Source organism: Lissotriton helveticus, chromosome 2_2 (assembly GCF_964261635.1).
Source record: "Lissotriton helveticus chromosome 2_2, aLisHel1.1, whole genome shotgun sequence".
In the NCBI taxonomy this organism is placed as follows: domain Eukaryota; kingdom Metazoa; phylum Chordata; class Amphibia; order Caudata; family Salamandridae; genus Lissotriton; species Lissotriton helveticus.
Genome location: NC_136060.1, coordinates 258,004,085 through 258,029,753, shown reverse-complemented (window position 1 = coordinate 258,029,753; position 25,669 = coordinate 258,004,085). Strand labels below are relative to the sequence as shown.

Here is a 25,669-nt window from a genome sequence, read left to right as displayed (position 1 = left end):
GCAAACTTAGCGAGTAGGATTTGACATTCAAGCAGGATTTGACTGTAATGTCAAATAGGATACTCACACCCCAGCCTGCATACTCTGTCAGGTTCAGGGGTGTCATCTCATTCCATTCAGGAAAGCCCATCGTTGGCTCCTGTGTGCAGTTCACACCTATTCAAATGCTAATTACGGGCTGGCAGAAGTGGGAGAGCAAATACAACTTTTCTAAAAGTAAATTTTCCTGAAGATTTATAAAAAATCCAAGTGGCTAAGTCTGTCTCGTGCTTCCACACACTCAAGATGCTCAAGAAAATCTTCAAATGGCTCCACATCGACATAGTGGAAAGTTTATATTATAATATCCCCACAGAAGGTGCTATTACTGCCACTGAATGGTTCATCAATACCTATGAAGTTGAGTGCAATGCTGCATTCATTCTTGACTGTCTGCGGATAGTCCTAGAAGAAAATATCTTTGAGTTCCAAGGGAGCATGTACAAACAAATAAAAGGAGTTAGCATGGGCGCATCTTGCGCCCCAACAATTGCAAACATCTATGTGGCATTCTTCGAACACATTCATATATTCAACGAGATAGCCCCTTTTTTCGAAACAATTTTTCATTGATCAAGGTATATCGATGATGTTATTTTTATATGGGATGATGAGGACACATTAAACGAATTCATTTCTTGGTTGAATATGTGTGATAACAACCTCAAATTTACATCCCACATAAGTAATAAAGAAATGGAATTTCTTGACATAACCATCAAACATGACCACGGCCAACTACTTACAGATCTGTTTGTTAAACCTACTGCCCGCAATACTTTACTTCATTACCAAAGTTTTCATCCTACATCACAAAAAACAGCATTCCATTCAGTCAATTTTTAAGATTGCTGCGCAACTGCACGAAACTCAGACTATGACGAAAGATCGGTAGCTATGAAAAAGAAATTTGAAGAGCGAGGCTACCCCCATAGACTAATTCGTGAATCATACAAAAGGGCCAGATTCTTTGACCGGCAAAACCATTTTACAGGGTAGACAAACAACACAGAAGGATGCTCTAGTCTTTGTCACCAGACATTCTCTTCTCAACAATAAAGTACGTCAGATCATATACTCTAACTGGCATCTACTTAACGTGAACAAATCCAAACAAGAATCTTTTCCCAAACCTCTTTTCGCGTATAAAAGAAACAAAAACTTAAAAGATCTGGTGGTAAGATCCAGAATGCCAATAAAAGAAAAATTCATACAGCGAAGCATTTCTGGTGACAATCCTGTCTTAGGGAATTTCAAATGTGGAACCTGCAAGATATGCCCCCAGGCCATAGAAGGGACTGAACTGACATTCAATAATGTCAGGATAACACCTAAAACCATGACGAACTGCAAAACGCATAACGTGGTATATCTTTTGATTTGTCCCTGCAGAAAGGGATATGTAGGTGAAACCTACAGAACTGTAAACAAGAGAGTCACGGAACACAAATCCGCAGTGCGCACTAGAAAAATGAACGCACCTTTGGTATCACACTGCATAGAGCATGAACATTCCCCTGAAGACTTACGATGGTTCATCTTAGAAAACATATTGACCAGGCCAGGACTGTGCCCAGAAAAAATCCGTAAATAAAGAGAGGTTTATTGGATTTTCCTGCTCAATACTGTCACTGATGGATTGAACCTCTATTTTTGGTAAATTCTGGTGGGGTTTTTTCAGTGTTTTCAATATCTTAAAAAACTGTTGTTATCAGTGGTTACACATTTTCACGCCACTAAAAACAGAAAAAGTTTTTTTCCGGTGTTTATGGAACATTTTGCTTTTATCATTGCTTGCTTTCAGCCCTGAAAGAACATGGTATATAGACAGTGTATGTATAGTGTATATGAGGTCCAAAGAGATTTTTGCAAATTAATCTTATTGTAGTACACCATACAATACTTCTTCAGTGAGTCTTTGGTCATGTGCGCTCGTGCTTTCCTTCCATGTAAACTTCTGTGAAAAGGCCCCCTCAGCAATCTTTGCCCCTTGGGCTGAGAACCGTCAGCTAAGGGGCAGAGTTGAGATGACTCTTTCTTTGATGCCACATAAAGCACAGAATGATAACTATTTGCGTTTGAGTTGCTGGGCATAAGAAAACAGTACACCAGAATGGACTAAAAATTCATTGGCATCCCTCATTAACTCTGAAGATTGTAAAGATGCTTTCAGCATACCATCTAACAAGTGGCAAAGATCTCCTACAGGGAATCACTTCAGCTCGGGTATCAATTTCGACAGGTTATCACACAAATGTTTTATATACGTAGCTGAATCACTACAAATACAAACAATATCACTCCAATCTTTGTTGAACTTGGAAAGAACCTTGTTTGCAGAACATAACAAGTGAGACTGCATTCCATGTTTTCCAAAAGTCTGGTGTCACGTTTTCACCACTATCCCAGATGCTTGGTGATATATATACTTGTCACTATACCTGGCATTTAATGTTTAAAGCCTGAGGTGTTGGCAATTCACCTACTATCAATACTGACCCACTAGAAACTACGGTCTGATGTATTAAGGGATTTTACCCATTCTCTGAGGGCAAATGTGATGACACATATTAGGAAAGATTTTTATGACACTAGCCATGTTACCTATCATTGAAAGAATCAAATGCAGCCAAAATATCAAATGTGAGTTTGATATGTCCTGATTCTCTACAGTTTTAAAGTAATTAAACTTAACCTAAAATGTGAAACTAAACTCTGCATCTTTAGACCAAAGGCCATAAAACTGAAAAAAGTAAAAGGAAGAAGAAACAATATTTTAGTGGCATCCCTAAAGAACAAAACTCAAGCAGAATAATGTTAGCCAGTCTTTCTTACTGCTAGCTTGTATAACAAAGTTACATTTTATTGACCCCTTCAGTAAGAACAAAATGACTTTCACTTTCTTTTTCCTTTCTTTGAATGGCATTTAGTTTGTGGTTGTGCAGGTGTTTTTTCAGTGTTTATATGTTTTCACCGGTGAGGGCTATTTTTCTTTCAGTGGGGTTTTATCAGTTATTATAGGTTTAAACCTAAAACCCCACAGCCTACGTATATATCAACTTCGTTGGTATATACGATTTATAATGATAAGCAGAATTGGAAAAGATAATATTACAGCATTGGTGTCTGAGAATTTCACACCCAATATGGCGATGAGTTAAAACATAAGTCGTCCTACCTTTATTTCTATTCTATACACACCCCCTTCTTTCAAGTGATTTACTTTGTGGCTTCCAGCCGAGATCATATTATGACATGTCACCTATTTGGGGTACAATATAAATGTAAGTAATCTGTTTCCCTATTTTACGTTATCTCGTTAACTGACAGGCTTTTAGATCTAAAGCCACAAGCGTATTACATTACGTCATTGGAATGCGTCTAGCTGCTATCAGACCTTATACTATTCCGCTCACTGATTGGCTTTTAGACCTGCAGCCTTGAATGCAGTGCGGCGCGTCTATTGAATGCGCCATGATACGTTACTATGAACCACACCTGCACTAAATGAGTTTGTAAGCACCCTATATAAGTGGATCAGCAAACATACTCGGGTTGCACTTTAACCTATTTGCGGTGAACGGCTCAGTTTTTCCAGACCCCCGATTTCGAACCAAACCTCTTGTTATATCAGGTAAGGAACTATGCGATTCGAACTCTCACCACTATCTATATCAATACCCTAAATGCTCTATATGTATCATATCCCCGCGTTTCTCTCATTTAGAATACCAGACGGCTCATCCCTCCCGTAGTTAGAACCCAGGGGCTGGACCGTTAAGAAAAATATTCCATGCTATAGGACCACCGTAAAACCTCGACTCGGATCACGTAACATTAAGCCTAAGGTGTCTATGCCATTTCAATATAATATTTGTGACTATACTATACAGTTTTTTTTACACTACCCAGCGTCAGTTTTATTAGAATTTCATCCTCACGTTTTTTGACAGCTGGCTGATAGTTCCGGTATCTGTCCTCAGAATATCCTACAAACTGCACCTGGTCCCCACCGCTGAAATCAGAATGTTTTCTATGAGAGTGTTCGCAAATATAACGGTAATCTAATTACCCTTCGTATCAGACACTGAAATAGATACATGAATTAGGTAATACAACGTTGAGATCGCTAGCACCCTAATTAGTTGTTCTATTCATTCTAGACTTTAATACGGAGTTGTGATCAGGCTGCATCGTATTTAGAAAAAACAGTGGCCAGCTATTATGTAAGTAATATTTTAGCAGCTATCCTACTTATCGTTATGTAAAGTGGGAAGTATATATCGCATGTAACATCGACGATGTATGTATCTTTTCCAATATAGATCCTTGTCTGAAATTACTTTGTTTATTTATCATCAAGCTGGGCCCTTCAATTATCCTAAACAACTCTCTACCTTCAAGTGATAACCAATCTATGTTATTACTTCTTTCTTGATTATTTCCTTTCAGGTATTTATCCTATTCCTTGTTTCTTACCCTGAATGTTTGATTCTTAAATGAAATGCTAGTAAAGGCTATTCAACAGTACTTTCTGCAGGTGAACAATTTAATCAAAAATATAATTTATAAGAATGAACTCAATATCAAAAGTGTTTATAAGCCAAAAAAAAAAAATCAATTTTGTTATAAACGTTTAATTTATAAATATTGTGAACTGCACAAATATACACATGGTTTCCAGCTGTTTTATCATGCACTTTATCAAGTTATAGTAATAGTTTCAATAGATCTGACCTAGGCCTAGGGCATTATAGTATTAAAATGATTACTATAAGATATTATTTGGTATTTGTAATGTGACATTGATTTTTCTATGTTTTATAGTGAATATTTATTTTCCGTTCTGCCTGCAAATGACGGACTCCTGAAGAAGGCAATAGCCGAAACGCGCGTTGAGTTTACATCTACCGCTTTGCTAACTTCATCTGCCCATTAATCATCACCTATTCATTTGGTGTTTTTTAATTATTTTTCTTTCATAATTGTTGTGTGTATCTACTCCTTTTGTATTGTAATCATCCTATGTGTTGCACTGACTGAATCTTTGAATTGTAATTTTAAATGTATACTAAATCAAAATGAAGAAAAAAAGATAAATGAATCTATAAAAATATTTTTCTATATACATCAGTTTTGGTCTTGCTTAATCATGGTCACATGTCACTTTATATGTTAATGGTGTTGTTTCCCTAGGTTCAGGCTTTTTGATTTAACGTCCTTCACTACTGTTACCTTTCCAAAATAATTGTCGTCAGTCCCTACCAGTAGTGACTTCATTATTAGTAGGGGTCCCCCTTTTTTTTTTTCCTCAAAATTCCACATCGACATAGTACCATCACACAAGCTCTCATCATAAGCAAGCTGGACTATGGGCAATGCACTCTATGCCGGAATAAATGCTCAACTGACCAGAAGACTCCAGACTACAAGACAAATCAGTGACCATGCTCACCTTCAACCTCCCACCATGCATTCACATCACCCTGCACATCAAAGAGCTCCCCTGGCTCCCAATCTACACAAAAGCACTTCTCAAACTCTTTATGAACACATACAAAGCCTTACACAACTTTGGACCCACGTACCTCAACAGCTGCATAAAGTTCGTCAAACCTATCAGATACCTCTGCTCAGATGGATTCCTACATGCCCTTATACGCAGAACCAGATCAGGCAGTCGTGCCCCAACCTTACTCGTAAGGCCTGGAACTGCCTGCACATCAGAGCCACCTTTTGAGTTCCTGAATTCCGCAAGAAACTGAAGAACTAGCTCATCAACTAGACCAGGTTCTGACCATAGTGCTCTTGCTTCAGCACCAGCACACCCTCCCGGGCGGGTGAATTGTGTGCTATACAAATACACACAACACCCAAGTCTATATTGGTAACTTAAGCCTTAAGGTTTTCTTTGCAGATCTTATTTTTAAATGGACTATTCTTACATATGTGTTTTTAAAAGCAGCATACTGTCATCATATTAGGTATACCTCATCCTTCCAAAGAAAGCCTTGCGTGCTTGATTTCCAAAACATGACAAATTCAACTGCCAAAAGTGGACACTCTACTGTATCTTAGTATTGCAGCCCTGGCCTGGAACACAAGGTTTTACAAACTTATTCACAGGGGATAGCGCCCAGTAACCCTGGGCAACCACACAGGTGGAATACAGTTTACAAAAAACGTGAGGCTTAAACTTAGTGTACTAATGAGCATTCCTCCAACCAGACGATGAAAATAAAGAGAAAATTCGGACATTTACACAACTGAAGAGTATTCTCATAAAGGTCTGTCCTGCAAAGTCCTACGGTTATAGAGGTAAGATGGGCCTCTCGTCTTCTCCATGTCCATGACACCACTTGTGCTTTGAATCCAATGATGGGGGTAGGGGCGCGGGGGGGGGGATTCGCGGGGGAAATGTCTACAGTGTGCAGCATTGAGTTCTGGGTGGACATCATCATTAGTCACTATATACACCTCGAACAAGCACAAAAAGATTAGCTACTAGTAGCAGGATGTAAAATTCTAATACTTCCTGTTGAAGAACAGGCCGGAGACCCTTTTAGAGTTATCGAAATAACACAAAAGTTTTATAAACAATTATTTTCTACTCACCATTCAGGTTTAATATCTGTACACGTTCGAATGTAGTTCTTTGTTGTTAGTACAAATTCATTATATAGCACCCATTCTGGCTTATGGTCAAGAACGGTGGATGGATGTAACTGCACAACCTGGTTGTCTTTAACTGTTAAGTAATGCCCTGTTCGTTCCAAATGTGCAACCTGCAAAATAAATAATTTTGACAACACTGCAAATTATTTGATATTGGCTCAAAGTTAATAAATATAATAGCAGGGGAAATAAGCGTTCCCAGCTGGTGTCAACATTTATTAGCTGACCTTGTACAGTATACCACTGCCGTTTGACTACTCTCACGCTATACAAATATCAGCTATTTGAAATATCAATTCTATATTATATAATATACTATACAAATATCAGCTATTTGTAGAAAAAACACTGGTGGCTGGCTCCAGTCAGCTGTAGTTTGGAACTGATCAAAATTCAATTTAAGCACATGTAAGTAAGTAATTTATTTTAGCATAGTTACTTAAAACCATTGCAATACAAAATAGATTAAGAGCAGAGAATGATAAAACTACAATTCTAATAAAATCAGTGTAAAACATTCACATTTCCTTAGATCAAATGTATACACAATAACCTCATAAGCGATAAAATTTTTGAAAGAATTTTGTATTTATAAGATATTTTTGCTTTCCCTGTGTCCTCAAACTCATGAAGTCAGTCGTGCCAATAGACCAAGCAATGTTTGATCAGTTACACAAAAGCCGTTAAAGATCGATTTTTGGCATCTTTTTTTCCACTGTCTTCATAAATTTTACGAAACTACAGTTCAGTCGAGGGTCGTGGGGAGAAAAACAAGCAAGAACTGCCTTTCTTCGTGTTCGGATCTCTTGATGATTGAAGTGATATTTCAACAAATATTTCCGTTCATCCCGTAGTTTCTCGCAAGAGCACATCAAGTGCAGCATGTCCTCTTGCGCCAAGCCACATAACCGACAAAGGGGATCTGCTTTGATTTTTATCCAGAGTGGGAGATTTTGAATGCAGGGTAGCAAGCCTAACCTGTACTTTAAGAAGCTCATTTTGATGGATTTAGAGTATCCCTCGCCAAAGTAGCTCTGTGATGCTTTAGTTGAGTACGAGTTCAGGGTCATCCAACCATGCGTCCTTTTGGAGAATGCTGCCTTGTCTTGAACCCACGATAATAGTTTGATCAATTTCTTGACCAATTTTTTGAGTGTTATGTGGTTTGCTGAGGTATCCCAGAGCTGCTCTAACACCGTGTTTGTCAGGCTGTCCATAAGGAACTTGGCTGATGCGGAGGACGGGTGTTGTACTAACTCCATCCATAAGTGCTCATTTAATGTTCCTTGTTTCGATTTCCTCACTTTGTCCCAGGCTATGATATAGGCTCCCTGCCTTGCCAGAAGCTGTTGATCAATGCCGAATTCTAGCCTGATTTGTGCTGGTGAGGTTTGCTTGGGCAGACTGAAGAGGATTCTGTAAGCAGCTGTAATTGTGTTGTCAAGGATCTTAGCGTCCCTTCCTCTAAGTGCCTCACTCCCGTAGGTGATTGTAGGGAGGAGTTTAGCACGAATTACTGGCGCCAAGGGCAGGAGAGAGGGGCCAGAAAGTTTGCGATTTAATGTTTTCAGAGAAATTGCCAGAGATAGCCTTTTTCCTCGTATACTTGTTCTCTGAACGGAAAACTGCCCACCGTTGTCGATCTTCACTCCTAAATATTTATACATTGGGGTGTCTCCAATTCTTGTTTTGTTCCAGAACCATGGTGTTAGTTTCCTTTTTTTCTTACTGATGGTCATTGTCTGGGTTTTCTCAAGATTTAAGATTCAATTTAAGCACATGAAAATGACGAGGACTGCCTTAATAAAGTATACATATACATTAAAGAATCACATACTTCATGATTTATTTTGATGAACAGCACAGAAAAATATATGCAACAAAGAACAGTACTTTAAAAAAAAAAAACTTTTATTGCGTTGCATAACATGATAGACAACACCCCTATAGCACTTATCCTATTCCACCATCCCATGATCCACCCCATCACTTTACCATGGTCTGTTGCGGTCTGCATTCTACCGATCTCAACTCCAGGCTCTCCCCCAATCCGTTATATGATGTCATGGGGTCCCTCCCTTTGCTCCATTTAGGCCTCCTCCCGGTCCGAGAGCTCCCCGGCCTCTCGCCATGTGGCCCACACTTTCTCAAACTTATGTGGGCAGCCTACGACATGATACACCAGTCTCTCATGCCCCAGTCCAAGTTGGGACAGGTAATCCCACCCCAGTACCGAACAATGTCTCTTCTGGTCACAATCAGCACAATGTTGCAGAACAGGAACAGGTATCTGTTCAACGTTGGCTCCCCCCAAATTCCCATCAATTGCGGGATGAGAGCGAGGGGGCAGTCCAGAACCAAAGAGACCCTCCCCACATTGTATCCTTGTAGCCCAGTATTTTCGGGCATTCCCACATTGTGTGGAGTAGGGTCCCCTTCTGCCCACAACCCTTTGGATAGAGATAGTTATCTATCCTCACCATCTGGTAGTGGCGGGAACTTGTATAGTATGCTCTATGGAGCAGCCTTAATTGCACCAATCCAAATCCTGCCCAGATAACTACTTTCCAGGGATACCTGGAGGCCTCAACCCGGGCATCATTCTCCATCCTCCCAACCTAGATTTCCCATTTACTTTGCAGAGCAGCCAATAGGGGCAGACCAGAGTCAGCAAGGAGGCATATATTTGAGAGATAGCATGTGCATAAAGGCAACCCCCAAACACCCTACATTCTAGAGAGGTTTCATCTAGCACCTCGCAAAAAAGGTCCCCATAGTCTTGCAGGAAATGTTTGACCTGCTGGTACTGTAACTACTGCCCCCCTCCAGTCAATTCGAATTGACCATAGAGCTCAGTGAATGGGATCATACCTCTGTCACTCCAGATGTCCCCCACCTTTGATATACCCAGCATATCCAATTCTTGTGACTTTCCACACACTTTGGGTAAGCTAGCAATGCTAGCAGTTACTCTTCTCGCCTCCTGTCAGACTCTGATCACCTGGGCAGTAGGTCAGACAAAATTCCAGCTGCCAATCCCATAAAGCGGGCCAAGGTAGCCCCGCCAGATCCAGAGCCCTCCTTTCCGCATAAACAGATACTTGCCGTGTCGCATATTCCCAATCATTACTTGCTATGGGGATGCCCAGTAATATAGCTTCAGATTTGGTAGGGCCATCCCCCTATTCTCAGGTTTCTTGGTCAATACAAAGAGAGCAATCCTCGGTGGGACCCCTTCCCAAATCAACTGTAAAGTCGTCGCCTTGACATCCCTAAAAAATTTATTTGGGACTGGGACCCTAACCGCGTATTCTTCAGATGTACAAAAACTTTGGGAGCTAAATCATTTTGTACAACGGGGTACGGCTAGGCTTGGAAATAAAGAGTCTTTTCCAATTGGATACCGCCCCCTTAAAGTCATGTAAGATACACTCCAGATTTTCTTGGAAAAAGATGTTCAGTCCTGTGGAAACAGATGCCCAGGTACTTCAATCCTGTCCGCTCCCATCTGGGTGGGCAAAGTATCCTCGCACGCCCCAGGTGGTATCCCTTTCATTAGTGGAAACACTTTCGGTTTGTTTCAGTTAATCCAAATCCCAGCGCAAGTACCGAACACCTGTAGGATGTTCAGAATGCACGGAATTGAGCGTTCTGGGTTGGATACAATAGGATATCGTCCACAAAGTGATATAATTGTCTTTCCATTCTGGGTCCCACATCATGCCCCTTAGTTAAGCCCTCCCCCCCCCGAAGCCAAGTCGGCAGAGGTTCAATGGAGAGCAGATGCAATGAGAGTCCTGTCTGGTTCCCCTCTCCAGCCTAATTTCCCTCGCCCCAATAATGTGGACCCGGGCTAGTGTCTCAGTATAGCAGCCTGCTCCAATGCAGAAACTTTGGGCCATAGCCCATTTTCCACAGAACTGCAATTCCACAGAATCAAATACTTTTTTTGGAGTCAAGCAGCCACAGTATTGTGGGCTCACCACTCCGGTCCCTCCGGCGCAGACAACGAAACAGGCGACACAGGTTATGCCTAATCACTCTGTACAACATAAACCCCGACTGCAATCATATTCACGAGTTGAGACGCCAGCACCATGGCCAGGATTTTGGTTTCCTTGTTAAGTAGGGATCATTATCCCTAGGCTTACCTTGTTTATGGATCAGGATTACAACAGCCTATCTCCGATCCCAGGACGGCTGCCGGTCCATAATGCTTCCTCATACATCACATTCATGGGAGCCACTATTTTGGATTTTACCACCTTAAACAAAACTCTGTGGGGAAGCCACTCTTGCCCGGGGCCCTTTCGGTACTGAGCCTCAGATCTCCTCCACGGTTAGTTCCTCTTCTAGGGAACTACTCTCCTCCTCCCTGAGGCAGGATACTGGAACATCTGACCAACTGCCCCATGGCAGACAGGTTCTCCCCCAATTTTGAACGGTACACCCCACTCAAGTGCTCAGCGAAAGCCGGTGCTATGACTTTCGGAGTCTCCACTCTAGATCCCTCAGTTGAACCCCCAAATGTACCCATATTTAGCTCTCCTTTCTAGCCAACCAGGCCAGCAACTTCCTTTCCCATTTCATACAACTAACCCTGTTTATTTCTGAAAAATTGCCTTGCCTCCTGCTGGGCCAGGCTCCAATATTCCTCCCGCAGTACGAAGAAAGGACATTACTGTAATAAAAAAATACTAGCAATTGGAATACCAACCAATTCAGCTATAGCAATAAGATAGCTGGGCCATTCTGAACTGAATTACTTACAACTCGTTTTTTGATCAAAAGACAGGCTTTGCATCTGACAGGACATACCACCCTCACCATAAGCAAAAAAGAAGCTACTGCTGCCTTCTCAAACGCTAGGAGGTGGCATTGATTAAAAGTTAGAGGTACACACATGCTTTAACTGCAACTAAGCTGGTACTACCTACTGGCTCACCCCATTAATGCTTCATCCATAAGGAAAATGCTACTTACCAGTATGCATCTGTTCTTGGCATGCAGAGCTGCAGAATATCATACTTTTGCTTAGATCACCATCTGGTGATGGACTCGGATGATTGCAATTTGTTGTCTTGGAACAAGTCTTTGTAGTCACGAGATAGGTGACTCCTCCCTTGGACGATAGTGCGCATGGGCATCGACTCCATCCTTACAATGTTTTTCGCCATGATGGAAAATGAATATGCTACTTACCAGGATGCATCTGTTCTTGGCATGTAGGGCTGCTGACATTCATATCTATAGCATAGATCGCCGCCTAGTGTTGGGTCCGGATGATTGCACATTGTTGTCCTGGAAGAGTCTTCGAAGTATCACGAGATAGGTGGCTCCTCCCCTAGACTACAGTGCGCATGGGCATCGACTCCATCCCCAGATTGTTTTTAGCCATTGTGGCGAAGATGGAGTGCAACAGTGTGAGCGATGACCATGCTAAGAGTAAGTTTGAATTCTGCAGCCGCTACAGGCGCCGGGGAGGAGGGCGGGCGATATGAATGTCAGCAGCCCTACATGCCAAGAACAGATGCATACTGGTAAGTAGCATATTCAGTTCGAGGCATGTGGGCTGCTGAATTCATATCTATAGCATAGAATATATAGCAGTCCCTCCATTAACGGCGGCTGCCTGTGCCAGCTGCAGACGTTTGAAAAAGTGTCTTAAGAACAGCCTGCCCTACAGCTGCTTGGAGTGCACATCTACACAGTAGTGTTTAGTAAATGTGTGTGGTGTAGACCATGTGGCTGCTCTACAAATGTCTTCCAAAGGAATATTACCAAGGAAAGCCATGGAGGCCCCCAACTTGCGGGTGGAGTGGGCTCTGGGGGGGGGACTGTTAAAGTGCGCTTAGCTTTGTGATAGCAAATTTGAATACACTTAACGATACACCTGGCTATACCTGCTTTGGAAATGGGGTTGCCTTTGTGCTGGGCAGAAAAGGCAACAAAGAGTTGTTGTCTTCCTAAAATCCTTGGTCCTATCGATGTAGTACATCAAAGCTCGTTTGACGTCAAGAGTGTGGAGCATTCTTTCAATCACATAAAAATTTAGTATGAAGAGAGATTAAAAACTAGATGATTTTCCTCCAATTATTCAAGTCATGATAAAAGGGAATGAGACAAAAGGAAAAACCAATAACAATTATGGACTTCCAGTAGTTTTAAGGCGTTTCTCGAATGCCTGCAAGAACTTTACCAGCTTGCAGTGTATTCGAGGGGCAGTTGAGTCCAAACCTCCAATAATGGCAGATCTACATGTCCGTAGTCTCTTAATCGGGAAAGTATGTTTTAAAAAGTATGTCCGTTCCTTAGTCAACATCTTACAGTGACAAATTATATGAATCAAATCTTCTTTGGGACTACCACAAAGACGGCAGGTGACAGCTTCATGCTGTTTCCAAGCAGGCTCCTCAGCTAAGGTCTGAAATTTACCAAATCTCAGTACCATCAGCTTTTTCTTGATAAAGATAGAATAGGTTGTTTCCAAGTAAAGTGCTGGTGTAAGTGACTTATAACCGTTGATCACGACCCAGGAGTGTGAATGATGGGAAAAAATGTCTTTGTCCGTATCCAATGAATGAAATTTAGGCACTTTATTTACTGCCTGTTTTAATGCAGCAAATGGCAAGTTTTGATCCCAAAGATTTGCAGAGCATGTTACCTCCAATGCATGCGAAAGGAATTGGTTTGCTTTTGATTTTTTATGTGTTTTCAACTATTGCCATAGAAAGGTATTAAGATGATTGTCAGTTGCTTTTTTCTTAATCTGGTACCACACCTTGATATATGAATATAATCTTCCCAATGTTTCGTTTTTTAAGCCAAATTCGAGGCACATTTGTGCTGGTGAAGCCATGTTGGGTAGTCGAAGTACTTTTTTATCAATTTTAGTTATTAAGCTGTTTAGTAGGTCCGCATCCTTTCCGTGCATTGCTACACTTGCATATGTCGGGTGGGAAGAACCTTATTCGCCATCACAATTAATAGTGGTTTTAATGATGGACCTTCCAATTTCTTCGACAGAGTGCCTAACCCAAATATTATGGATCCTGCTCTTTGCGTCAGATATTTTTTCTGGTCTATTAAGTCGAGCTTATCATCTATAAAGTAGCCCAGATATTTATAATTTGAGACTTTCTCCAACGGTTTTCCTTCTAGCCATATATTGTGTTGTAATACACGGCGGTTGGTTATTAACATTGTTTTAGTTTTTGTAACATTTAGAGCCAACTTGTTTACCGACAGGAAAGCCGAGAGTTCTGTTACTAGTCTAGTTAGACCCACCTTCGTTAGACTCATGAGAACAATATCATCAGCATATGCCAGATGTGTAAGCTGTAAATTGCCCAGTTTCGGAGGATGTGCATTGCAGATATCCAATTTCCCGGAAAGATCTGAGATGAAAGGAATATGCTACTTACCAGTATGCATCTGTTCTTGGCATAGAGGGCTGCAGAGTGGTACATTTATGAATAGATCGCCATCTGGTGTTGGGCTCGGATGATTGCACTTTGTTTTTCTTCTGGAGAAGTCTTTGTCGTCATAGGTGACTCCTCCTCTCGGTGTTAGTGCGCATGGGCATCGGCTCCATCCTTAGATTGTTTTGCCATAGTAGGGTTAGATGGAGTAGTGTAGTGTAGTACATAAAGATATGCCCATGTAAATGTATCTAAATAAGATAATGTTGGGACAGACACAGGTTTCCGGGGAGGCAGGGAGGGCATGTACCACTCTGCAGCCCTCTATGCCAAGAACAGATGCATACTGGTAAGTAGCATATTCCGTTCGAGGCATATGGGCTGCAGATGGTACATTTATGAATAGATTGTACAGCAGTTACCTCCCTAGCGGTGGTCACCAGTGTCTGTCGCAACTGTCTGAAATAGAGTTTTTAATACAGCTTGGCCCACTCTGGCTTGTTGTGCAGCCTGTACATCAACACAGTAGTGCTTTGTGAATGTATGTGGTGTAGACCAAGTTGCTGCTCTACATATGTCATCTAGGGGAATGTTCCCTAAGAATGCCATAGATGCTCCTAGTTTTCTTGTGGAATGAGCTCTAGGAGGAACAGTTAATGTTCTCTTTGCTTTAATGTAACATATTTGTATACATCTTACAATCCATCTTGCGATGCCTGCTTTAGAGATAGGATTGCCCTTATGTGTTGGGGAAAATGCTACAAATAGTTGTTTAGTTTTCCTGAAGTCTTGTGTTCTTTCTATGTAGTATGAAATGGCTCTTTTAACATCTAGTGTATGTAGAGCCCTTTCTGCCACCGTCTGTGGCTTTGGAAAGAAGACTGGTAATTCCACTGGCTGATTGATGTGGAATGCTGAAATTACTTTAGGCAAGAACTTTGGGTTTGTTCTAAGAACCACTTTATTCTGGTGTATCTGTAGGAATGGTTCTTGTATTGTTAATGCCTGTAACTCGCTTACTCTTCTGAGTGAGGTAATGGCTATAAGGAATGCCACCTTCCATGTAAGGAATTGTATTTCGCACCTATGCATAGGTTCGAAGGGTGGCCCCATTAGTCTGGTGAGTACTACGTTGAGGTTCCAGACTGGGGAAGGTGGTAATCTTGGTGGAATGACTCTTTTAAGACCTTCCATGAATGCTTTTATCGCTGGTACTCTGAACAGTGATATGCGCTGCCTGTTTTGTAGGTATGCTGCTATAGCTGCTAGATGTACTCTGATAGATGTGTACGCTAGATTACATTGCTGTAAGTGTAACAAGTAGCAAATAATCTCCCTTGTTGATACGTCTAGAGGGTTGATATTGTTATTAGTGCAGTGTATAGCAAACCTCTTCCACTTAGCTGCATAGCATGCTCTGGTGGTTGGACGTCTCGCTTGTTTAATTATTTCCATGCAATTTGGGGGGAGATCTAAGTACCCAAATTGTAGGATTTCAGGAGCCAGATCGCTAAGTTCAATTGAGTTGGATCTGGGTGCATTATCTCTCCATGGTTCTGTGTAAGGTGCATGGGTAGAATTCGTAGCTTTTGATGTGGCACTTGTGAGAGTTGCAGGAGCGTGGTGAACCACGGCTGTCTTGCCCACGTGGGTGCTACTAGTATCATGGTCATTGAATGTTGTTGCAGTTTCCTGACCACTAATGGGATTAGTGGGAGAGGGGGAAAAGCGTATGCAAATTTGTTGGACCAATTTATCCATAACGCATTGCCCTGCGACAGGTGATGTGGGTACCTGGACGCGAAGCTTTGGCATTTTGCGTTCTGATGAGTGGCAAATAGGTCTATCTCTGGTTGTCCCCATCTTTGGAAGAATGGCTGCAGTATTTGTTGGTGCAGTTCCCATTCGTGTATTTGTTCCGACTGTCTGCTTAAGATGTCTGCTATCTGGTTTTGAACTCCTGGTAGGTGTTCGGCTAACAGATAGATGTTTTGAGGAATGGCCCATCTCCAAATCTCCTGTGCTAGTCTGGATAATTGGAGAGAGTGCGTCCCCCCCTGTTTTTGAATATAATACATTGCTGTCATGTTGTCTGTTCTGATCAGGACTGCTTTGTGGATAACATGTATCTGAAAGGCTTTCAATGCTAGAAACACTGCCAGTAGTTCTAGATAGTTGATGTGCAGTGTTTTTTCCTGCACACTCCACCTTCCTTGTACTGTGTATTTGTCCATATGTGCTCCCCATCCGGTGAGCGATGCGTCTGCTGTTATTGTCACCTGTGGAATTGGCTCTAGGAACGACCGCCCCTTGGTAATGTTTGTTCTGTTCCACCACTTCAGAGAGCGGTGTGTGCGGTCGTCTACCAACACCAGATCCGTAATCTGTCCTTGAGCCTGATTCCACTGTGTCGCTAAGCATTCTTGTAGCGGACGCATTTGTAGTTTTGCATATGGCATTAGCAGTATGCAGGATGACATCATGCCTAGTAGCTGCATGAACACTCTTGCTGTTAGTGAGTGTTGTGGCTGAAATCTCTGAATGGTTGTAAGCATTGCTTGGACTCTTATTGGGTTGGGGTACACTTTGGCTTTTTCTGTGTCTATGGTAGCCCCCAGATATTGTTGAACTTTGTTTGGTTGTAGGTGTGACTTTGTGTAGTTCACCGTGAACCCTAGCTGGTGTAGTAGCTGAATTGTCTTTTGTGTGTGTTGCAGACACTCCTCTTGCGACCTGGCTTTTATTAGCCAGTCGTCCAAGTATGGGAAGACATGAATTTGTTGTCTTCTTAGGTGAGCTGCTACCACTGCCAGGCATTTTGTGAACACCCTTGGTGCCGTCGTGACACCAAATGGGAGGACTTTGAACTGATAATGTTGTCCTTCTACCACAAACCTGAGGTATTTCCTGTGGGCTTTGTGAATAGGGATATGAAAGTAAGCGTCTTTTAGATCCAGTGTAGAAAGAAAGTCCCCTTTCTTCAGTAAAGGAAGTACTTGTTGGAGCGTGACCATGTGGAAATGTTCCGAATTTATGTATGCGTTGAGAGGTCTTAGGTCCAGTATTGGCCTTAGAGACCCGTCCTTTTTGGGGATTAGGAATTTGTCTTACCCACTTGTCTGATGTGATGTTTTCCCAGACAGGTAGGAACTGTGATAGGCGTCCCCCTACCGGTGTTATATGGTCTGGGGGAAGCTCTATGAAGTCACTGTTTTGGGGTTGGAGAGTTGCGGTTGTTGTTGTTTCCGCGACCTCTACCCTTGTCGTTGTTACCCCTGTATCCACCTCTAGAATTACCTCTGGGTGATGTAGGTGTAAAAGAGGTTTGCTGTTGGTTTGTACCTGTACTTTTGGATCCTCCTCTATAGGTGGATCTACGAAAGGAACCTCTTTGTGTCGGCTGCTGCAATGCTCCCATTGATTTAGCCGTTTCTGTATCCTTTTTCATTTTTTCTAGGGCCTCATCTGTCCCTGTGCCAAAAAGTGTTTTCCCATCAAAAGGTTGATTAAGTAACGAGGTTTGTACCTCTTGTTTGAATCCTGACACTCTGAGCCATGCATGTCTCCTTAGCATGATGCTTGTATTTGTCGACCTTGCCGCAGTTTCTGCCGCGTTTAGGGCGCACTTTATTGAAGTGTTAGTAATTAACTTCCCTTCTTGTATAAGTTGATCAGCTCTCTTTTGATGTTCTTTAGGGAGATGTTTGATGAGTGTTTCTAACTCATCATAATGCGCTCTGTCATACCTTGCAAGTAGTGCTTGCGTATTAGCTATGCGCCAACTGTTTGCCGCTTGAGATGCTACTCTCTTGCCAGAGGCATCTATTAGTTTAGACTCCTTGTCAGGAGGTGGCGCTTCTCCCGTAGATAAAGAGTTTGCTCTCTTGCGAGCGTTTGTGACCACTAGTGAGTCTAGAGGAATTTGTCCCTTAATGTATATTGGGTCTTTTGGAGCTGCCCTATATTTTTTATCAATTCTTGGGTTCAATACCCTAGCCCTCACTGGGTCTTTGAATATCTCTGATGTATGACTGAGAAGGCCTTTTAGCATTGGTAGTGTTCCTGATGTTCTTTGTGCAGTAGGTAGTGTCTCTAATAAGAAGTCCTGTACTAGAGGTTCTGTATGTAGGTCTACCTTATGAAATGTTGCTGCTCTAGTAATGAGTTGTGCAAACCCAGTATTGTCATCAGGAGGTGAAGGTTTTGAGGGATATGACTCAAGGTCGGTATCATTACCTGATCCCACATTATACTCCTCCCATGGGTCTGCCTCCTCTGGGATTGTGTCCTCATCATCCCCAGGGTGTCCCCCCTCCCCTGTGTCACTTTCTCCATCTGTTGTAGGTGTAGATGGACGTGTGGGAGGAATATCTGGCCTATTGTGAGGAATAGGCGAAGATGGTGTGTGAGGTTTGGGAGAAGGGGGAGGAGTTGTATTCGTCCCCATTGTTCTCTTCTTTGGATGAGCCTTGTCGTCCAAATGTTCATGTTTCCTCTTTTTAGGTAGCTCTGTGACTACCTTGCCAGTCTTTGGGTCAATAAACAAAGTCTTTTGTTTAGGATCCGTTCCGTGTTCCTGTGTCGGTACCGCAGTTTTCGGTTCCGAAAGGTGTCTTTTCTTTGAAATGTCCATTTGTATTTTCGGTGCCGAAGTTTTGTTCGGATCCGACTTCTTCGGTATCGAAGATGTCCCCGGTGTCGAGGGTGTTTTCGGCGCCGAAGCGTGCTTCGGTGTCGACATGGACTGCTTCGACTTCGAGCTTTCCTTGACCTGGTGCTTCGGTGTCGATGTGGTTGGTTTATCGGAACCGGAACCACTATGATGGGGGACCGAGTGTTTCGGTTTCTGTTTCTTTGCCGGGCTCGAAGGCGGGGCGTTGGAAACTTTTTTCGGTTGTCTGACCGGGCTCGAGGGCGGGGTCGACACCGTGCGGGGTCTGTTTTTCGGTAAAGGGACGTCGTCACTCACGGTTTGTTGGACGTCGATTTCCTCGACGTCGGACTCGTCCGCTTCTGACCCCGCCTCGTCGGCCTCTTCTTCCTCCTCTTCTGGTTGCTGGTCCTCGAACAGCTCCGGGATTGCTTGTGACTGCATTCTCGATACCTCGTGTCTTCGGGCTCGACGGTTTCTAATCGTCGACTTTGACGAGAACGCTGCACAGGCCTCACAGTCCCTGGATTCGTGTTCAGGGGACAAGCAGAGGTTGCACACTTCGTGTAGGTCCTTGTGTGGGAACTTAGCACCACACGTTGGACATTTTTTGAATGGAGTCCTTTCCATGGACCCCGGGCTGGACTACGTCGAGTTTCTCGTAGTCGTCGTCCTTCGAATCGCGTCGTTAACGATACCGTCGATTTGGAAAGGAATACGCGCCGGTTATAACCTTCTTTGTTGAAGTCGGTCCGGAGCGCTTCGATCCTCATCCGAACCCGATGGCGGAAAAAAACAATCTAAGGATGGAGCCGATGCCCATGCGCACTAACACCGAGAGGAGGAGTCACCTATGACGACAAAGACTTCTCCAGAAGAAAAACAAAGTGCAATCATCCGAGCCCAACACCAGATGGCGATCTATTCATAAATGTACCATCTGCAGCCCATATGCCTCGAACAGGTTGAATAGATGAGGCGCAAGGACACACCCTTGCTTTAAGCCAATCGATGTAAAAACTTTTCTCGATAACCGGGAACCATCCCCTATTTTAACTTGAGACCAGGTATCGGCCCATTAAGATGCTCTCTGGTATGGACAATGCTCTTAATTTCGACCATAATAAATTTCGGTCTACACTATCAAAAGTGGCTTGGAGATCTATAAAACACAAGTTCAAGTCCTGTTTACTGCTCATGCACTTTTCCGCTATCATGCTGATGGATAAGATATTTGCTGTTGTGCCGATCCCCTTTCTGAACCCTGTTTGATTAATAGGGATCAACTCTTTCACCTGACCAAGTTACCAAATCGTTTAAAAGAAGCAATGCAAAATATTTTGCCTCTACGTCCTGCAACGCTATTAAACGATAATTGATGGGATTAGATCTTTCACCACCTTTGTATATTGGCACAATTATAGATCCTTGCCAGCTTTCCGGGACTTGGTTACAAATTTGCACGTCTGCAAACAATTTCGCCAGTCGTGGATCCCAGAATTCTGGTGCCTATTTGTAAGCTGCTTGTGGAATGCCATTTGGGCCTGGCGCCCCATTAGATTTGCCTTTTTTGATTATTTTTATTATCTCGTCGGCTGTATATGGATTATTCGAGAGATCAGAACTTAGTACATTGTATAGATTACTGGTGGAAGACTGAGTCACTTGTTCTTTAACTGTGTACGTTAAATTATGATTTTTGGGAAAAAGTTCACTACCTGGAATTTTTATGGAGGCATCAGTAAATTTTGTCGCAAGAAACTTAGTCCACTCAGATTCCTGCACATTCAATGTTAGTGCGTTACAAGGTCTTGTTAACTGATTTATGATTTTCCAAAATGTATTTGAGTTCTGGAGTTTTGAGCTAAAAAGCAGTTTGGACCAAAAGCTCTCGTTAATCCTCTTTTTAAATTCCCAGATCTTATTTTTGTATATATTTCTTTGCGCACGAAAGGTGACTAACTGACAAGCACCATTGCCAGCTGACTGCAACTTCTTGCGGGTTCTTTGCAGAATCCTTCGTAGGTCTTGTAGTTCCTTCGAATGTTTTCTCTGCGAACCGTCACTGTTGGTTTTTATGACGGGTAGCTTCATTTTTTGTTTTAATTTCTCCAAAAAGAGACCATGCTTGGATTGCATTCATTGGTGCATTCCCTGGGCCATTCAACGTGGCCTTTATTATCGTGAACCACTCGATTTCATTTGAGTTGGACCAGTTTATACGTTTCAGATTAGTTGAACATAGATGACCGTCCAGGGTGTGCAGTGCCCTCTCTGCGCTTGTTGTTGGCTTCTGAAAGAAGCTTGGTATTTGTATTATTTGATTGGTTGATGTGTAACCTTGAAACCACCTTTGGCATAAAGTGTGGGTCAGTTCTCATTACCACCCTATCATTGTGTATTTGGATGTAGGGTTCTTGTAGTGTTAGTGCATGTAGTTCGCTCACCCTGCGCAGCGAGGTGATTGCCACCAAAAAATGCATAGTTAGCATTTGTAGTGATGCCCTATGAAGTGGCTCAAAGGGCGCCTTCATGAGCTCTGTTAGCACTAAATTGAGGTTCCATGCCGGCGGTGGCATCCTTTTTGGGAGGTGCGATCCTCTTCACCCCTTCTAGGAATCTTTTCACTATCTGTGATGTAAAAAAGCTCTTCCCCGTTTCTCCCCTTGTGAAGGCTACTATCGCTGCAAGGTGCACTCTAAGCGAGGAGGAGCTTGGGTTTTCCTTCAGCAGGTGTGTGAGATATCTCAACACCGTTGATTCTCTTGTCATCTTCTTGTGTAGCTTTTTCTTATGGCACCATAGTGTAAATCTCTTCCATTTCGTCGCATAGCACCGTCGTGTGCTAGGTCTTCTTGCCTCTCGTAGTACCCGCAGGGTGCTCTCAGGTAGCTTTAGGTGCGCAAACTCTAAGTTTTCAAGAGCCACACCGCTAAACTGAGACTCTCTGGCTCTGGATGTAGGACTTCTCCGCCTTGCATGGAGAGTAAGTCTTTTCTTCTCCCGAACCTGTGGGGTGCACCCTGTGCCATTTCCATTATCTGTGAGTACCAGCTCTGCCTGGCCCACTGTAGTGCCACCAGATCAGGGTCATGCTGCTGGTCCGGCACTTGCTGAGTACCATGTGTATCAGTGGTATCGGGGGAAAAGCGTAGGTAAATGTTTTCGACCAGTCTATCCATAGGGCATTCCCCAAGGATCCTTCCCCTGGATGCGAAGCTTTGGCATTTTGCATTCTGGCGTGTTGCAAATAGGTCTATTGTCGGCGTTCCCCACTTTCTGAACAGTGTTTGCGTTTCCTGCCCATTGAGCTCCCACTTGTGGGATGCCGATGTCTGCCTGCTGAGCCAGTCCGCTTCCATGTTGTCCTTCCCTGGTAGGTGTATGGCTAGCAGGTCTATGTTTAGCAGTATGGCCCATCTCCATATCTCCTGCGCTAGTTTTGATAGCGGTGCTGATTGTGTTCCTCCCTGCTAGTTGATGTAGAACATCGTTTGCGTGTTGTCTGTATGGATCAACACTCTCTGGCCGTATAGTTTTGTTTGGAAGGCCTTCAGGGCGAGGAACACTGTCTTTAGTTCCAGGTAGTTGATGTGTTTGACCGCATCCGCTGGAGTCCACAGGCCCCGCACCCTGATTTTGGTCATGTGAGCTCCCCCCCCATCCCTTCTGGGATGCGTCTGTGGTGATGGTCACTGTTGGGGTCGGTGGTGTTAAAGGCTTCCCTTATGTTATGTTCTCCTTGTTCCACCACGACATCTCCTCCTGCAGTGCGTGCGTACCAACGACTAGAACTTCCTGTAGCTTGTGACCATTGTTCTTGTAGCCATTCCTGGAATGGTCTAATGTGGAGCCGTATATTTGGGACCAGATGTATGCAGTAGGCCATCATGCCCATGATCTTGCTCGCTGTCCTCACTGTCAGAGCTCGCCCCCTTCTGTTAGAGGTGCGTCTCCTTCAATAGGGGCAGTGTCCTCTTGTCGCTGGGCCACACCCTGCTCTGTAGAGTGTCGATATGTGCACCCAGGTCTCATTGACGATTTCCCCCAGTGAATGGAGAATCCCAGGTCCATCAGTGTACTTGTTACGTGCTGAGCATGTTCCTTGCATGCTCTGTGTGAGCTTGCCTTTATTAGCCAGTCGTCTAGGTAAGGGTATACATGTATCCCTTCCCTCCTAAGATGCGCTGCCACTGCAGCGAGGCACTTTGTAAAAACCCTTCGTGCGGATTTTAGTCCGAACGCCAGGGCTGTGAACTGGTAGTGATGTTTGTAGATGGCAAATCTCAGTAGGTGTTTGTGCCGCCTGTTCATTGGGATATGCAGGTAGGCATCTTTGAGGTCTATGGTGACCATGCAGTCTGTCTCTTAGCTGAGGAATGACCTCCTGCAGGGACGTCATTTTGAACTTCTGTGTTCTTACGTACTTGTTTAAGAACCTTAGGTCCAGGATGGGTCTCAGTGTGTGGTCCACTCTTGGGACCAGGAAGTATGTTGAGTATACTCCCCTGTTCCTTTCTCTGTAAGGTACTGGTTCAATTGCCTTTTGGAGGAGTTCTTCTGCTTCCTTTTGAAGTAGCTCCAGGTCCCTTCCTGACTACGCCCTTCTCTTTGGGCTCCTGTTTGGCGGTGTCCGTTCCAGTTCTATGCAATATCCGAACTGGATGATTTTGAGTATCCACTTGTCCGTTGTTATCTTCTATCATTGCTTGAAGAAGTTACTTAGCCTGCCTCCTACTGGTGTTTGATGCTCGTTGGTGTTGTGTCCGTGTAATCCTGTCTTTGTTTTGTCGTGCTCCACCCCGGGAGGTGTTGTGTGGGTGGGCACGTAGTGAGTGTGGAAGTCACTTTGAGGTGGGTTGGTGGCCCCCTCTTTTATTCTGTCCATGTCCGTTCGCCTTCCCGCGAAAGGACTGGCCCCTTTGCTGGTAGTGCCCGGTTTGTTTCTGATGCCCTTGTTGTGTTTTGCTGTCCCCTTGGTTGGCATGCTGGAAGGTCTGGTGGGACGTTCCTGGCTGGTTTCCTCCTCTTCCGTTTGGCCTCCGAGACGGAGTACCCCTTTTTGTGTCCCTGAACTGTAAGGCCACCATGGACCTTGCCGTTTCGTTCTCTTTTTTGAGTTGGGTGAGTTTTTCATCCACTGGTGTTCCAAACAGTGTCTCCCCATTGAACGGGGTGTTTAGGATGTTGTTCTGCACCTCCGGTTTGAAACCTGATATCCTGAGCCAGGCCTGTCTCCTTTCCGTTATTCCCAACATCATCAACCTGCTAGACGTGTCCGCACCGTCCAAGGCTGTCTTAAGGCAAGAGTTTGCCACATTTTTCCCTCTTCGACGAGGTGGGTCGCCCTCTGTTGGTGCTCCTCTAATAGATGTTTGAGCAGCTGCCCGATTTCATCCAGAATCTGGTACTGGTGCCTGTTTAGCAGGGCGTTGGAGTTTGCCATGCGCCAATGCATTGCCGCATTTCTCTCTATCTTCCTCCCTGTTAGGTCCATCCTCCTGCTTTTCTTATCTGGTGGTGGCCCTGTTGTTGCTGACACATTGGCCCTTTTTCTGGCGGTCGCCGCAATGATGGAGTCCGCCGTCACCGATCCTCTGATGTAGGGAGGATCCTTAGAGGAGTGCTTGAACTTCTTTTCTGTCCTCTGCGTCACTGACCTGCAAGTCGCCGATTCTTTGAACGCCTCTCTCCCTTGGTCCATGACACTGTCCATCATGGGGAGGTACTGGCTTCTAGTTTGTGTGGGGAGCAGGGTCTCCAAGAGGAAGTCTGCCTTCGGCTTCTCCTCCTCCAGCATAACTGCAAAAGCTGTTGCCGCATTTTTGACAGCGATATTGTATGCCCCAATATTGTCTGGCAGCAAAGGCCACGAAGGGTACGAGTCTTCACCTTCTGGATTTTCAGCGTCGATGTCCTGCCACTCCAGGTCCTATGTCCCCGAGGATATTGAGCCGAGGATCGTTCGTCGATCGTCGTCGCCCTCCTCCTCACCGTAGGAGGCTTCCTCCTCTGCTTGGTCCAGGTTCTCAGGACTTTTCGGCGGCTGTTCTGCCTTGAAGAAGTCGCCCTCTTCCAATTCGACGATTACCGTCTTCTGTTTCGGCGGAATCGCGCAGCCCTTCATTCTTTCATCGAATTCCCTTTTCCTCTGCAGGATGTTATCCATCTCTGCTTCGAGCCGTTTTTTTCTTTCTTTCCATTTCGGCCGCCTGTTCGGCGTCGAAGTGTTCGGCCGATCTCTTCGACGTCGAGAAGGGTTTCGAATCCTTGGTCGACACTGAGGCGCCTTTGGGGTCTTGTCTTTCGAAGACGAACGCTCCTTTTCGGCGACGTTCTTTGACGACCTTGGCTTTTTGCTGGTCTTAGCCACCTGGGAGTCCTTATCTAAGGATCTGCTGTGCTGCTTGCCCCTGGATGCATCTGGGGCCGTTGAGGGTTTCGGCGCCAGTGCTCCTTTCGAGGACTTCGACTTCGTTTTTCGAGAGTCTTGCTCAGACCTTCGGGGGTCTTTTAGGGGGTTTGGGGTCGTCGACTCTCCTACCTCCTTTGAAGTGTCCTTATCGGTCTCTACGACCGTGTAGCCGTCTTCTTCGGTGGGGTAGTCCTCCTCGTCGCTTGATAGCCCCAGGTTTCGAAGGGACGGTGGTTGGCCCTTCCCCTGCATGCTATAATTGGCTCGTTTCTGATGCTCCCGAACCCGGAGAGTCTTTGGCGTGAAGGCGGAGCAGGCGTTTCAGTCCTTGCCCTCGTGGACGACCGGTAGGCAGAGGTTGCAAACTGGGTTCTGGTTCTTCTGCGCGTACTTGTGATGGCAGTTACGGTAGAATTTAAACGGTGTCCTGTACATTTCTCGTGCTCAGGGGGCCCCTGTGCGCGCATC

The 25,669-nt window shown here is 44.1% G+C and overlaps 1 protein-coding gene across 1 annotated transcript in view; it reads right to left on the bottom strand.

Annotated features, from left to right (window-relative positions):
- The window catches only part of DHX15 (DEAH-box helicase 15), a 177,421-nt gene that overhangs the window by 34,346 nt on the left and 117,406 nt on the right, over positions 1 to 25,669 (bottom strand). The window contains exon 13 of the mRNA XM_078678396.1: positions 6,655 to 6,824. Within this exon, the coding sequence (XP_078534522.1) occupies positions 6,655 to 6,824 (170 nt within the window). The remainder of the gene's footprint in view (positions 1 to 6,654; positions 6,825 to 25,669) is intronic.